The sequence below is a fragment of the Ammodytes marinus genome (assembly GCF_949987685.1).
Source record: "Ammodytes marinus genome assembly, chromosome: 21".
NCBI lineage: Eukaryota > Metazoa > Chordata > Actinopteri > Uranoscopiformes > Ammodytidae > Ammodytes > Ammodytes marinus.
Genome location: NC_137225.1, coordinates 9,120,921 through 9,136,506, shown reverse-complemented (window position 1 = coordinate 9,136,506; position 15,586 = coordinate 9,120,921). Strand labels below are relative to the sequence as shown.

General features: G+C 42.2%; 1 protein-coding gene across 2 annotated transcripts; it reads left to right on the top strand.

Annotated features, from left to right (window-relative positions):
• Window positions 1–788: 788 nt before the first annotated feature.
• pcyt1ba (phosphate cytidylyltransferase 1B, choline a) lies at window positions 789–15,258 on the top strand (the record flags this gene model as incomplete). 2 transcript variants are annotated; one of them, XM_080049811.1, is made up of 8 exons in its annotated part: window positions 789–872; window positions 5,498–5,597; window positions 10,787–10,903; window positions 11,102–11,253; window positions 12,775–12,853; window positions 12,995–13,137; window positions 13,806–13,994; window positions 15,031–15,258. In XM_080049811.1, 8 exons carry the CDS (start codon window positions 789–791, stop codon window positions 15,256–15,258), a joined length of 1,092 nt encoding a protein of 363 aa, XP_079905937.1. The 2 variants fall into 2 exon arrangements, with proteins under 2 accessions (XP_079905937.1, XP_079905936.1); XM_080049810.1 differs by lacking the exon at window positions 789–872 and adding an exon at window positions 2,418–2,512.
• Between the last annotated feature and the right edge of the window lie 328 nt (window positions 15,259–15,586).

Here is a 15,586-nt window from a genome sequence, read left to right as displayed (position 1 = left end):
TTACAGTCTAGGCTACCGTTGGTTTGCTCACTTTTTTCTAAAGGCAATGTCCAGCCTGTGTATAATGATGAAGCTCGTTTCCATGGTGACAGGGAGGGATTTTGGAGGGCACAATGGGCTCCTGTCCCAGATCCAGGCCACAGGGACACTACAGAGCGCCAAACAATGGAAACACAACGCCTGGTTTGTCCTTCATCCCCATGGTCTATTTATGCTTTTACAAAATTAATCATATGTATAGCCTCCTGCTAAAGCTAGTGTGTAGGCCTATTAGTGGGTAGTTAGGCTATTTAATAGCCTAGCATGTTGTCAACTGCTAACAGTGGCAACATGTGTGTAGGCCTTTTATTAGCCTGACTGTGTGGGTTAATATTATGTTGTCTTAGTTATGTTACAACTATTTTTTTTCCGTTCAAGTTTTGTAAAACATGTTGGCCTATTGTCCACTCCTTTCAAAATTGCCTAAGCCTAAAGAGTTGCAGATTTCAAGAGTGAGGTGCCCCATATAGACAGTAGCCTACTACAATAGAAGGAGGGGTCAGTCAGATCTATAGCCCCATGGTCTACATTGGGGCCTGTTAAATGGACCGTGGCCTACAGTTGTCGCTGCTGATCAGGAGTGAACAGCTGATCCGTCCTCCGGACAGACGGGCTGTCGTCGCTCTGCTGCACGTTCCCGCTGCGCTGCGAGCAAGGACAACTAGACTACACAGCAAAGCAGACAGAAAACCAGGCAGCACACATCCAGTATCATCACTGCTTGATATGACGGTTTGGAAGTGGACGCCATGGTAAAACAGCGACGCGTCAGAGCGCACTCCTCTTGCGCAGCTGTTGCGCCTCTTTGTTGCAGGAGAGTACCACCACTGAGGGTAAGTGCGCATCCCTGCTCAAAAACACATCAACGTAAACAATAGGCTCAATAGTTATTCTGGTGTATTCTATGGGTTTTAATAACCCGACGACGGAAAGTTGGCCAAGTAGCCGAGGCTATGTCATGGTGGGGAAAAAGAGAACACTAGAAATGCAGTTTGTGTAGTTTAAAATCCTAAACACACATGTTAAAGTTTACCATGAACAAAAGTAAGTGTTGTGCTGTGCTTGTGCTGTAGGCTTGTAGTCTGAAAAGCAGATCAGATCTCTCTAAAATGGGGAATAACTAGGCCAATCAATATGATGCAAGAAGAAACATTTGAGCGTGCCGAATAATTAACTTTCGTGATATGTTTTCTATGTCAGCGCCTTTTACAAAATAGGTACGGCGCGATTCAATATATACGATCAACCCATTACTAATGTAAACGCGACTAATGAGTGATACCCGGTGGTGCCATCTCACTGATGGTGCTATACCGCTCCACCAATCCCTGCTGCGTATACTGCTGGACTGCTGTAGCTCTGCTCTGATTGGTCCTCTCTCAGAGCTCTCTCCTCTTTTCCCGTCGCCATGGCGAGAGCTCATCAGCTCTGCCAACGAACGAAGACAGTTTGTTGAAGCGATGAGTCACTCACAGCACACACAAGATCTTACAAGATATATCCTACTATATAATGTTGCTCATTTCGTCACAGTTTTAATAGTAAAGTGATTAAGATTATAATTATAATTCATCTTAAAACATACATTGACACCAATGCATTTCAATTCCCTAGTTTTTGCATGTCCATTTGTGTTATTGATCATCTGTAACACAACATTGATTCCAAAGGTGCCTGGTGAAGTTTGACTTTGTTACAAACTTCTATAGCTTGAATCAGTGCTAAAAGGTGGAGTCAGCGTACCGGAGAAAAATTGTTGTCAAAACCACTGTTTGTCAAAATCTGTGAATATCTATCCGCTACCTGTCCATACTGTGTGTGCGCTGAAAAAAAATATATGTTGTTAATACACAGCCTAGGCTCTGTAAACGGGCATGTTGCTAGCTACGGTGGGACCCCTTCGTTTACATACAATTTGTCTACACACAAGTTAACAGAGCCTAGGCTGTGTGTTAAAACCAGATTCTTATTTTTTCAGCATACACACACATAACTGACAGGTAGCGGATCGTGAGGAGATCGCTGAATTTGACAAAAAGTAATTTTGACAATGCACTCCAGAATCACTGACTCCACCTTTAACAGTCATTAGATTTGACTGATTTTTTTTTTATCAAACTGAATGGTTTTTGCAACAACATCAGAATCAGGGCAGGGTTCATACCCTTTTTGGTGCTGAGGGAAAAAAAAGCTGCAGAGTGAGACCTCCTCTTCGCATTCACCTCTCTGCCGCTGGGCATCATAGACAAGGAGGAGGAGGACAGACAGACAGACAGAGGGACAGAGCAGGGAGTGGGCGGGGGAGTGAGCCCAGCTAAAGGAGAAAGAGACTGAGTGCTGAGGAGAGGAGAGGAGAGGAGAGAGGCATCGTTTCACCGATGCTGAGTCACATAACAGAGGGACCACGGCCACATCCCATGAGTCTTTGGGAATCATGGAGGAGCTCGAACACACCTGCCCCCATCCCCGAACGGTAGGGCCTATGGATGTGTGTGTGTTTTTTCTTCCGTGTTTTTGTCCAGCATGATGTGTGTCTGAGAGTGTGTGTGTGTTTGTGTGTGAATGTGTGTGTGGGAGATGGGAGACAAAGGGGTCCTCCTTTTTTCTCCCTCCTGTTACGAAACAGATCCCCTGTGTGGTGGGCTGTTGGATGTGCTTAGAATGCTGAGTTGACATTTGAATGAAGGAGGGGAAGGTTCATACACACACACACACACACACAGGGGACGACCGACCCAGCCTGAACGTCCTGCTGCCTTAAGGGACACTGCGGCATTGAGAATCAGTGAGGTTTTGGATATACTCTCTTTCTCCTTTCTCTTCGGTGTGTGTGTGCGTTGTCATCCCGGCATTCATGTACTGTATATGGGCTATGTCTGTCTGGGCTTTAGCACCGATGTTCTTTTATGCCCCCTGCATTGGCCTGCCCGCCTTTAATCCTTCCAATGCCAGATGTTAGCTGCCTTTGCCAGGGAGGGCTTTGCTGTGGCCCTCCGTCCTGATAGGCCCGAGCCACCCAGGTCGGTCAGTTTAAGCTTCACCATCTGGTGCGTCCGTGCTAAAGAGCCACCTCCTCTGTTCTCAACCTTGCCCAAGGAATCATGGGTGATGATCAACCTTTTTGTTGGTGTTGTTGTTGGTGTTGTTGTAGTTTCACTGGCTAGCATTCTGCATTGAATTCTGCATGTAAATGAAACGAGGATATCATAAAAGCAACCTGACATCAGGGCTTATGTCTTTGCCTCATGTAGCTGTAGCCGTTTACCTCCCCAATGTGTTGCCTGCCGCCTACACATACTCTTTTGACGGACAGTTGCATGCAGGGTAATTAAAAAGTCCACGCTAAATAAGCCTGTTCCCAGACCTGTGAAATCGCTGCCTACATCCATGGTTTTTCCCAAAGATTCAGTGAAGTAAAGGGGAAATGTCATTTTACTGGCCGTATGGAATGCTTTGTATGTGTGTTTTTTTTTGGGAGTCAGCGATTCAACAGAACGCTTGTTCATCAGAGAATATCTCCTTGCGATCTGCTAAATATCTGGTGTTAATACACAGCCTAGGTTCAACAAACTGGTATTTAAACAAAAGGGGCCCACCGTAGCTAGCAACATGCCCGCTTACAGAGCCTAGGCTGTGTATTGACACTGGATTCTTTTCAGCACATACACAGTACAGGTATCAGATCAGGAGGAGATATTCACCAATTTTGACAGAAAGTGATATTGACAACAAGCATTCTTCTCAATCGCTGACCTCACCTTTAACATCCATCAAGTTGTGCTAACAGTGGATAAAGCTTTACTTTTTCCTTTTAAATGTAACACACTTTTTTCTATAATATTTTGATCACATGACAATGGTATGTGCAGCACCTAAAATGAGCACATGTTATTGGGGATCATAGGGCATCATTTTCTGTGGTGGATTTCTGCAACATGTCATCTGTTTCGAATCACACTTACAAGCGATTGTAGTTCAATTGTCATAAGTCATGGTGATAAAATAATGTAAAATTATGTTTTTGAGCTGTTAAGCCCCCCCCCCCCCACCCCCAGGGCTACTGTAAGGACCCAGTCACCTCCCATATGCTGATGTTTGCCTATTAGAGCTCCCTTTGAACACCAGCCAGATAACTCCCGGCCTGTTCTTACCTAATTACTCTCCCCTGTTTTGTTTTACTTCATAGATGATGTCGTTGCCTGTCATGCAAGAGATGGATGACACAATTAACCGTCCACAATTTGGCAGGTTTCTTTCAACGTCAAAAAGTGACATGGCAAGAATAGCAAAACATCATGAAATAGTCCCTTTGAATACAGCAGATTAAAGGGATCACTATTTTTATGGGGGGGGGGGGGAGGGGGGGAATCACCTCTGCTATATTGGGGCGGAGGGGTACAATTCTGTCCCTGATAACACAGCCCCTTTCCCTTTATGTCCACCGGTGTGTCATTGTGCCAGACTCCGGTTTTCGTTGCTGTTTCCTGAAGGATTTGTTGACGTCAGTTGCCAGTCTCGTCCACAGAGACTAAATCTGTTTTTTCCATTTTTTCTTTCATCCTCCTCTCACACTCCCACACCTTCTTTTTTTCCGCTCTGCGCCCTACTCAGATTCTCTTTTATAGGTGTGAATGACATTCGCTCAGTATTCCTTATAGCAAACATCTACAGATGGCACACAAAGACATATTTTTTTCCGGCCGGCTCAAAACAGCAACACTTTTGACCTTGATGGAGCCTCGACAAGCATAATTTTTGCCCCGGCTGTCTTCGTTGCCATGTCCCTATGTCTTTTAGTCCTTGCTTATCTGCTCCATCTGCATTTATTAATCTGAAAACGTGAATTGTTTTTCTCCCTGTCCTGCCTCTTGACCTCTACCATCTTGTTCTTCCCTTTTGAAATGTTCAGCTGATTGTTTAGTGGCCTTCCACAACGGAGCGATTATAGCTCTGCCCCTTTTATTTAACACATGTTAGTACACATACGTCTACACACCAAAGTAAATCTGCTCACACGCACATGCGCACACACACACACACACACACACACACACACACACACACACACACACACACACACACACACACACACACACACACACACACACACACACACACACAGGGATCAATAACACTAAGTGCAGCTCTGCCTGTCTCTCCATCCGTTGCGCTAATATGGAGCAGGCTGCATCAGACGTGGTCGATAACTCACTGGCGGTTATGAACACGGAGGCATATCGTTTGCCACTAAAGTGAAGGCTGTGGCTTTCGTTTCTGTTTAGAGGGTGTTGGGCTCATATAAAACTGTTCATTCGTCCTCCAAAGATAAGTCATATCTGTGCCGTGTTTGACCTCTGACCTATTCTCTCTCTCCCTCCCTCTCTGTCTCTTTCTGCCTCTCTCTCTCTCTTTCTGTCTCTATATCTCTCTCTATCTCTCTCTCTCTATCTGTCTCTAGGCCCTGACAGAGCCCGCCATATTTGCCAGGGAGACCAGCTGCGATTGCCGCGCACCACATGAGAAACTCACCATCGGCCAGGCCCGCAGAGGCACCCCGGGTACGGGTACACTGATCTGTTTTAGTCCAAGCCCCTAGTCTGCACCTGCTTCTACCACTACTATTTACTACTACTACTACTGATATGTTTACTGATGCCTTTGGTATTATTCACCACTAAAGTACAATTCATTATGTAATAAGGGCATCAAGATGGGTCCTGCTTGATCTTGTAGCATACTATTAATAACGCATATTTCGAATTGAATGGGTTAAGTAAAATGGCCACACAGCACATCTGGGTCCAGGTAGCATCTGTTGTCACAAACAAAGAAAATGTAAGAGGTGCAGAGGTGGTTCATTTTAGTTCATATTTGCAGTGGGGGCTTCCCACCATGTAACTGTAACCCAGGTGTGCTTATGATAAAAGGGGGAAATGCACTGATTATACACATTGAAGTCTGTTTACTGGTTTTGTGGAGGAAAACTACAAACTGTATGTGAAAAGAAAACTTGTACAAACCCTTTTTGTTGCTAGAAGTCTTAATAGAGAATAATAACAGCAGAACAGTGTTGAAACCAAGGTACTCTGGTTGAAGAAAAATTTAAAAAGCCTTTATTGATATTGTTCTAATGTTACAGTTGTGTTGTAAGATAACTAAGACTGTTATTAATACATTTATTTTGGAATATCAGATGTGTTGTTATATGTTGTTTATGTTGTTTTTACTTACTCTCTCTCTCTCTATATATATATAATATACAGGTGAAACCCGAAAAATTTGAATATCGTGCAAAAGTTCATTTATTTCAGTAATTCAACTTTATAGGTGAAAATAATATCTTATACAGACTCCTTACATGCAAAGTGAGATATGTGAAGCCTTTATTTTTTATAATTGTGATTATTATGGCTTACAGTTTATAAAAACCCTGTTACTAGAATTATTTCACCAAGTGTTTGAATAATTGAAACTGAGTCAGGCCTTCTTGGAAGCAGGTGAATTTACTTGCAAACAGCATACAAGGGTCAAACAACAATGTACCTGGATTGATACATGGTTGAATACATCGAATGAACAGTGTACAGAGATTATATGCAAGAGAAGTTGGTGTGTGCGCAAACACATACTAGGTTTGGTGTGTCCAGCCCGTTTTGCTGGCGAAAGCAGAAATGTTTTAATTTGGCAGATAACAGGATATGGGAATTTTAGGGAGTCTTTTCTTACTGTGCACATGAATGCGTCATACCTCTGTATGGGCCAAAATCTTATTAGGCAGTCTTCAAGGCTAAACAACAAACTTGTAGCAAAACACTTTGGAGTTCTCAGGTTCTGGGACAAAGTTCAATAGGCAGAAAGCATGTATTGTGCATTAAAATATTATACAATCATAAAGCAAACTAAATTCTGTTAACATTCCACCCTTTTTATAATATTTAATGCAACTTTTTGCAACACTTCAAAGCAAAAGGGCAAAGCATATGAGTAGATATATTTCAGTCAAGCAGAATAATATCAAGTACATCAACATCACAGTTGTGAAAATGCAAGTTTGTGTACTGGTGCAACAGTCTATGTACAGTTTCAGAGAGGACAGTTTTTTGCAGAAGCCAGGGAACAGGAACCAAGATCGTCTTGATGGTCAACAAGTCCTTTTGTGGCATTCTGACGCAAAGTGTCCTTCATATCACAGTCACTGGGGGAATGGTTATGTAGGATATTACCATAACCGATTCAGATTGTTCCTCAGTGTCCAATTGTCCTTATTGAAGCATGGTCAGCTTGGTCTTCTCCTTGCATCTGAAACAGAATGAATTTGAGCAGTAACATGTTCTCAAAAGAAATGCTCATCATTCTGCCAGGGTTGTTTCTAAAATATCATCCTATCCATTTTGCTTGCTCTAGATGTCACAATTAACGCACAACAACATTTTAGAATAGGTTTGATTTCATTCTTCCACATTTTTTTGTCTGTGTTTGGGCAGCATTCAAGCACACACAGGCAGTCAGTGAGACAGGCCCTCCCTTTTCTGCATGGGACTGAATTACACACACACCACATTCCTTCTAGATATGAGAAGCTCTCTACTTCTCCAAATCTGACATGGTGTTATAGTTTGTTCTTCAAATAACAAAAGTTAACATGTAGGTTAAGTATAGGTGTCTTTACAGTTAACCAGTTTTTGAATCAATTTATATCAACAATACACATTATGATCATATTTTCAGCATAAAAATCCCCTTTAACTTGTAATTCAAATCAAAAGCATTGAACAATTCTTTTTAGTGAACATTTTCATAAAAAGAACACAAAAGAACGCTTTTTTGTAAGTTTATGCTGGGACTTCAAATGATTGACTGCACCTTTAATCTTTAAGGTTTACTATGGAGCTTGGATTGGCGAGATATTCAGCTCTAAACTTTAAAGCGTTTCACACTTACTAAAACCTTCTATCTCCCTTCCCCTACATACTTTTTCTTTCTTTATAACAATAACAATCAGTTCCAAACAATCTTTTTCCTCTTACACTTTCAACAACATTCTCTTATTCATCTCCTGGGCCACCACCTCTCTCTGATTGATTTTTCCCTTCTCTGGGATGGGGGCACTTGCGAAGCCAGTGATCATTCTGGCCGCATCTGAAACACCCAGTTTGCCTTTCTTTCTCTGTGGCCCCTCTCTGTTTCCCACCTCCCCATTGTTTCTTATTAAACTCTTTTTTTCTGCCTCTTTCAGCTGTCGGGTGAATTACCTCATTGTTAATTACAACCTCCTCACAGGCTGTAACTAGCTGCCGGAGTTGAGATGTTAGTTCTTCACTTGTCTTAAGGAGGCTTTTAAGCTGGTCTTTGCTTATTTTTATATCAAATGTATCCATTTTACAAGTAATTTAATTTTTAAAATGTAAAATCTAATATCAAATTACCCAGTAATCTATTTAAACAGGGTGAACACCCCTATTCCCTCCAATTGATTAACAAAATTCACCAATTTAAAACTAGAACACCCTATGTGATGTATTCTAAACAAAACTAATAAATCTACTCAGCAGATGTAGACTATCGACAAACATAACAAAACAAAACAAATCAGCTGTTAATATTCACCTGATTTCAAGAAAGCCCCGATTCGCTCAGGCTCCGGATTCCGTCACCCCTCTCCGTCCAAGTCGAGTCTGCTGACAGCCTCTTTTGTAGCAATGTTCACTGGAGGTCTTTTGTCGAGAGTCGTGGACTCCCCCGTCGTCACGGTGCAGGCTCGTCTTGTCCAGAGAAGAAGATGTTGGATCCGGCTACTCGAAGGACCATTTGTTACTAGAATTATTTCACCAAGTGTTTGAATAATTGAAACTGAGTCAGGCCTTCTTGGAAGCAGGTGAATTTACTTGCAAACAGCATACAAGGGTCAAACAACAATGTACCTGGATTGATACATGGTTGAATACATCGAATGAACAGTGTACAGAGATTATATGCAAGAGAAGTTGGTGTGTGCGCAAACACATACTAGGTTTGGTGTGTCCAGCCCGTTTTGCTGGCGAAAGCAGAAATGTTTTAATTTGGCAGATAACAGGATATGGGAATTTTAGGGAGTCTTTTCTTACTGTGCACATGAATGCGTCATACCTCTGTATGGGCCAAAATCTTATTAGGCAGTCTTCAAGGCTAAACAACAAACTTGTAGCAAAACACTTTGGAGTTCTCAGGTTCTGGGACAAAGTTCAATAGGCAGAAAGCATGTATTGTGCATTAAAATATTATACAATCATAAAGCAAACTAAATTCTGTTAACAAACCCCAAATTCAAAATCTCAGAAAATTAGAATATTACATAAAATCAATAAAAAAAGGATTTTAAATACAGAAATGTCGGCCCTCTAGAAAGTATAATCATGCATATGTACTAAGTACTTGGTTTGGGCCCCTTTTGCATGAATTATTGCCTAAATGCGGCGTGGCATGGATGCTATCAGCCTGTGGCACTGCTGAGGTGTTATGGAAGCCCAGGTTGCTTTGATGTGGCCTTCAGTTCGTCTGTATTGTTGGGTCTGGTGTGTATCATCTTCCTCTTGACAATAGTCCATAGTTTCTCTATGGAGTTCAGGTCAGGAGAGTTGTCTGGCCATTCATGCACAGTAATACCATGGTCAGTCAACCAGTTACCAGTGATTTATGGTACCGTGGGCAGGTGCCAAGTCTAGCTGGAAATGGAAATTGTCATCTCCATAAAGCTTGTCAACAGACAGAAGCATGAAGTGCTCTAAAATCTTCTGGTAGATGGCTGTGGTGACTTTGGACTTGATAACACAGTGGACCAACAGCAGCAGATGACATGATACCTCAAATCATCACTGATCCAAATTAAATGTTGCGTTTCATTTGGAAATCAAGGTTCCACAGTCTAGAGGAAGAGTGGAGGGGCACAAAATCCAAGGGGCTTGAAGACCACTGTCAAGTTTCAACAGTCAGTGGTGATTTGAGGCACCATGTCATCTGATGGTGTTGGTCCACTGTGTTATCAAGTCCAAAGTCACCACAGCTGTCTACCAGGATATTTTAGAGCACTTCATATTTCCTGTCTGTTGACAAGCTTTATGGAGATGCTGAATTACTTTTTCCAGCAAGACTTGTCCACAGTGCCAAAACCACAAGTAACTGGTTGACTGACCATGGTATTACTGTGTTGTTTGGCCAGACAACTCTCCTGAACTGAACCCAATAGAGAAACTATGGACTATTGTCAAGAGGAAGATGATACACACCAGACCCAACAATACAGACGAGCTGAAGGCCACTATCAAAGCAACCTGGGCTTCCATAACACCTCAGCAGTGCCACAGACTGATAGCATCCATGCCACACTGCATTTAGGCAATAATTTGTGCAAAAGGGGCCCAAACCAAGTACTTAGTACATATGCATGATTATACTTTCTAGAGGGCCGACATTTCTGTATTTAAAATCCTTTTTCTATTGATTTTATGTAATATTCTAATTTTCTGAGATTTTGAATTTGGGGTTTTCATAAGCTGTAAGCCATAATAATCACAATTATAACAAATAAAGGCTTGACATATCTCACTTTGAATGTAATGAGTCTATATAATATATTAGTTTCACCATTTAGGTTGAATTACTGAAATAAATGAACTTTTGCACGATATTCTAATTTTTCGAGTTTCACCTGTATATAATACCACCGCAGTTAGCTGAACAAAAGTGTTGTTTTATTATTGTGTGTCTTCAGTGGACCGACCGGTTAGAGTCTACGCAGATGGCATCTTTGACTTGTTCCACTCTGGACACGCACGCGCTCTCATGCAGGCCAAGAACCTCTTCCCCAACACCTACCTCATAGTAGGAGGTAAACACAGACAGACAGGCAGACAGGCAGACAGACAGACAGACAGACAGACAGACAGACAGACAGACAGACAGACAGACAGACAGACAGACAGACAGACAGACAGACAGACAGACAGACAGACAGACAGACAGACAGACACCATTGTGCCACTGCTAAAAGTAACATATTTGTCTACTTTCCATGTGCTTGGAACAGTGTGCAGTGATGAGCTGACCCATAAGTACAAGGGTTTCACAGTCATGACGGAGATTGAACGCTATGAAGCGCTCAGACACTGCCGGTACATCGACGAGATCTTGAGAGATGCACCATGGACTCTCACACCAGAATTCCTGGAGAAACACAAGGTGTGTGTGTGTGTGTGTGTGTGTGTGTGTGTGTGTGTGTGTGTGTGTGTGTGTGTGTGTGTGTGTGTGTGTGTGTGTGTGTGTGTGTGTGTGTGTGTGTGTGTGTGTGTGTGTGTGGGTGTGCGTGCGTGCGTGCGTGTGTTAAACAGTGCATGAAGAATTCAGGGGCTGTAACCACAAAACATCCTACGGCTAAAAGAAGATCCTACCTGAGTCAGGGGGAAATCACAAAAGCATTTAAGCACTAAAAGCAAGTCTTAAGTCTGAAAGATGTTAGAGGCAGAGTGACTCCTTAGTCACTCCGACCTGTTCACAGTCAGAGGCTGCGAACAGACTTGGACACTGGAAAAATGCCTATCGAAAACCACATGAACTTTAAAGATCTCAGCTGTCTGGGGGCGCCCTTAGCTCAGTTGGTAGGGCGTCCCACCCCGGGCCGGGCCAAGCAGCAGACCCGGGATCGATTCCCGCCCGCGGTCGTTCTCTGCATGTCACTCCCCTCTCTGCCCCATTTCACCTCTGTCTCTACACTATCAATGAAGCATAAAAATGCCCCAAAAATATCTTACAAAAAAAAAAAAAAAGCAAGAATCATTCCTGAAACCCAAGGTGATCAATAAATCAAACTGATGTCATGGCCACCGACAGATTATGTGGTGGAAAAATGTGTAAGTGTTGACCTACTCTGTTAAAAGATGAATATTTATTTGGTCAAAAAAACAAGTCAGTATTTTACTTTGTTGTAATTGACCTTCATTTACAACTGAATACAGTTTAATTCAATTGTTAATGTTGTTTAAAAATAAATGTTTCAATCTGACTGACTTTAATCAGTAATTGAATATAGGTTTTGATATCATTCAATGGCATGAGGACGCCTAGTGGTAAGATTAGATAACCTTTTCAATAGTATCCAGCTGCATCCCCGGAGAACAATACCCTGGCGGGGCGGAGTACTGTGGCTGGGCGGAAGTGACCTAAGAATTCTTATTTTTTTTAGACAAATAAACGTATTTATCGCTGAAATTAACATAACAAAAAAATAAAAAAATGTTTCAAACGTTATTTAGACAAATAGGCTACCTCAGGAGTTATTTAGACAAATGATATTGTTTTGGCGATTATGTTCAGGCACCACAGCTGGGTGGTTAGGGTTAGGGCAAGGGGATAGGGAGAGGTTAGAATATATATAGATAGAACATTAGATTATGTTCAGGCATCACAGCTGGGTGGTTAGGGTTAGGGCAAGTGAGTGACGTAGCAGCAGACATGTTATGGAAGCTAAATAGTCAAAAATCACGTCTGTCACACCACTTCCACCCAGCCACAGTACTTCCGCCCCGCCAGCGTATTGTTCTCCGGGACTGCAGCTAGACTCTACTCGGCCTTTTTGACACCTGTGTGTGAAATGCATGTGTGTGAATGACCATGATGTATATTTGATTAACTCTTATGTTACCTCATATCTGACATGTGCAGTGTTTTCCACCATACAGTACGTGTCCTTTGATTGGTTCTCAGATTGATTTTGTGGCTCACGATGATATCCCATACTCCTCAGCGGGAAGCGAGGATGTCTACAAACACATCAAGGAGGCAGGTCAGCATGGAACACAATAGCCTACAACTTTGTGTGTTTCCTTCTTAAAGAAATATATACCTTGTTGGGCAGTTTCTTTTCAATTTCATATGATTTTGTTTTGTGTGTGTGTGTGTGTGTGTGTGTGTGTGTGTGTGTCAGGGATGTTCGTGCCCACACAACGGACAGAGGGAATCTCAACATCTGACCTGATCACCAGAATTGTCAGGGACTACGACGTCTACGCCCGACGTAACCTCCAACGTGGTTACACAGCCAAAGAGCTTAACGTTAGCTACATCAACGTAAGAGTGCAACCCATTCTACCTAAGGTTCTGGTTCTTTACTGATTCATTAGTAAAACACTGAGGCTGTGTTTGAAACGGCCTACTAACGTCATCCTACTCATACTAATTTTGACATCAATTTGAGTATGTTGTGGTTGTGTATGCGAGTTTGTGTAGGCGAGAAATGCCCGGATGAGAACTTACTTCCGGGAAGATTTTGTGTATGGATCGATAGGTTACTACTCCTACTCAACCGCCCCACAATGCATTGCGTCTTTTCAAACGACACAGAATTTTATTTTTTAATTCTTTATTGCAACGACATGGAAGCCGACGGAGAACAAGGAACTGTAGAAAAAAAAATTATATTAACATTCTTCTGGAAGTCCTAACATAAAGAATGTAGACCAAACGTAAAAATACATTTGTTATAAAAAATGTTTTACTTATAAGAGCGGTTTGGTAGCTATAGTCGACGGTGACGTGATTCATGTCAGCTGAGATGCTTCTGTATACTTCAGTGTAAACGGTCCGATGATCCTCGCATACGCAATCGATATTCAAGTAAACAGTATGTAGTATACATGTTGAGTATGTAGTAGGGAGGACGTTAGTAGGCTGTTTCGAACACAGCCTTAACCTTTTTTTCTCTCTCTCTCTATCTCAACACTGAATCCCTCACTCAGGAGAAGAAGTACCGGTTGCAGAACCAAGTTGACCGCATGAAGGAGAAGGTTCGCACGGTGGAGGAGAAGAGCAAACATTTTGTCTACCGCGTGGAGGAGAAGAGCGCAGACCTCATTCAGAAGTGGGAAGAGAAATCCAGAGAGTTTATAGGCAACTTCTTAGAACTTTTTGGACCTGATGGGACCTGGGTAAGTGAGTCTTTGATAGAGGCATCATTACAATCGCTGCTGTCACGGTCGGTACATTTCTTTAGTGCCATATCGCTCTATTGAAGCATTGTTCTTGATGATACCTAAAAGTGACTTCAGACATTATTTGATATCTAAAAATGGGTACTCCATTTTCCACTCCATTCTAAAATATTTACACATTCCAAACCACTTTTTTTTGTGGTCTTGTGAAATATTGTCTAACATAATTTGTGTTAGGATCAGAGTAAGATTTAAGACTGTTTTTAATGAAACTAAAGACCAATTTTACGAAAAACAAAACTGTAGAGAAAATTTTTCATCAATTACTTTGTGAAAGGGACAATTTTGCATTGAACTGAAAAGTTGAAAAAATCGGTATTTTTAATTTGGTGTGTCATTATTTTATTTCAGGTCATTTAAAAAACACTTAACTAAATAAAAAAAACGATTGATAAAATCCTTCTCCCCATGTCTTTTCATGTGTTTTTTTAAGACTTTTGCCAGATTGATTTAAAGGTGCAGTGTGTAATATGACATCATCAAGAAAGTTCTACAAAGTTCTAGAATGCAACACTCCCTGGGTAACCCCACCTCTTTCGAATAGTACAGAACAGAAGCTACAGTGGCCTTCAAGGACAAGAGCAATTCTAAATTTTAAACAATGCACCTGATGACATTCCAACTATGACACTTTCAAGATGGCGGCACTAGGCCTTGGTCCAAGATATGCAGAAATATGGACATGTATGAGACCCTTTCTAAGGGGGAAAAAAATTATTAAAATAATTTTTTCAGCTATTATGCACTAAATTAAACGTACTTATGGATATTATAATTACTTTCTACAAAATCTGCAAGGAAATAAAACCCAAAATTCTACACACTGCAGGTTTAAGCCATTTTAAAAGCAATTTAATGCCTTTTTCTTGGATCTTGGATAAATGAATTCAATGCCTGATAAGACTTCTTTAAGGATCTTGGAACCCTGTAAGAAGCAGCTTTCTTGTGCTGACCCTACCTCTCTCCCATGCAGAAACAGGTGTTCCAGGAGCGCAGCGGACGAATGTTGTCCTACGCTATGTCTCCGCGGGGGTCGCCCTGCAACAGCCCACCTAGGGAACTCTCCCCCCTGCGCTCCCCCTCCTCGCCCCCATCACCCCCGGCCCGCTGGCACAACGCACGGCCCTCGCCCCCCACCTCACCCAAAGGAGCCTCTGCCTCTATGAGCAGCATGAGCGAAGGGGATGAGGATGAGAAGTAGAACACACACACTTTCACTATACTCACACATACACACACACACACATTGCACTCACAGTAGGCCTGCACTGCCTGAGAACTGTGGTTAACACACTAACACACACACACACTTCAACACTAAACACTGTCTGGATACTTAAAACAGTTCTCCCCCCCCAAAAAGGACTTTGCTAATATGCAAGGCAGAGTGATCATGGGAAATGAAGTTTTGTGCCGCTGGGCTAGGGAGTCAACGCTGACTCTGTTGTCTGGGCAACCAAGTGGGCAGAAGGAAGAAGAAGAGGAAGAGGATATATGAACGCAGCGTCACGTGTCGTGAGGAATCCCCA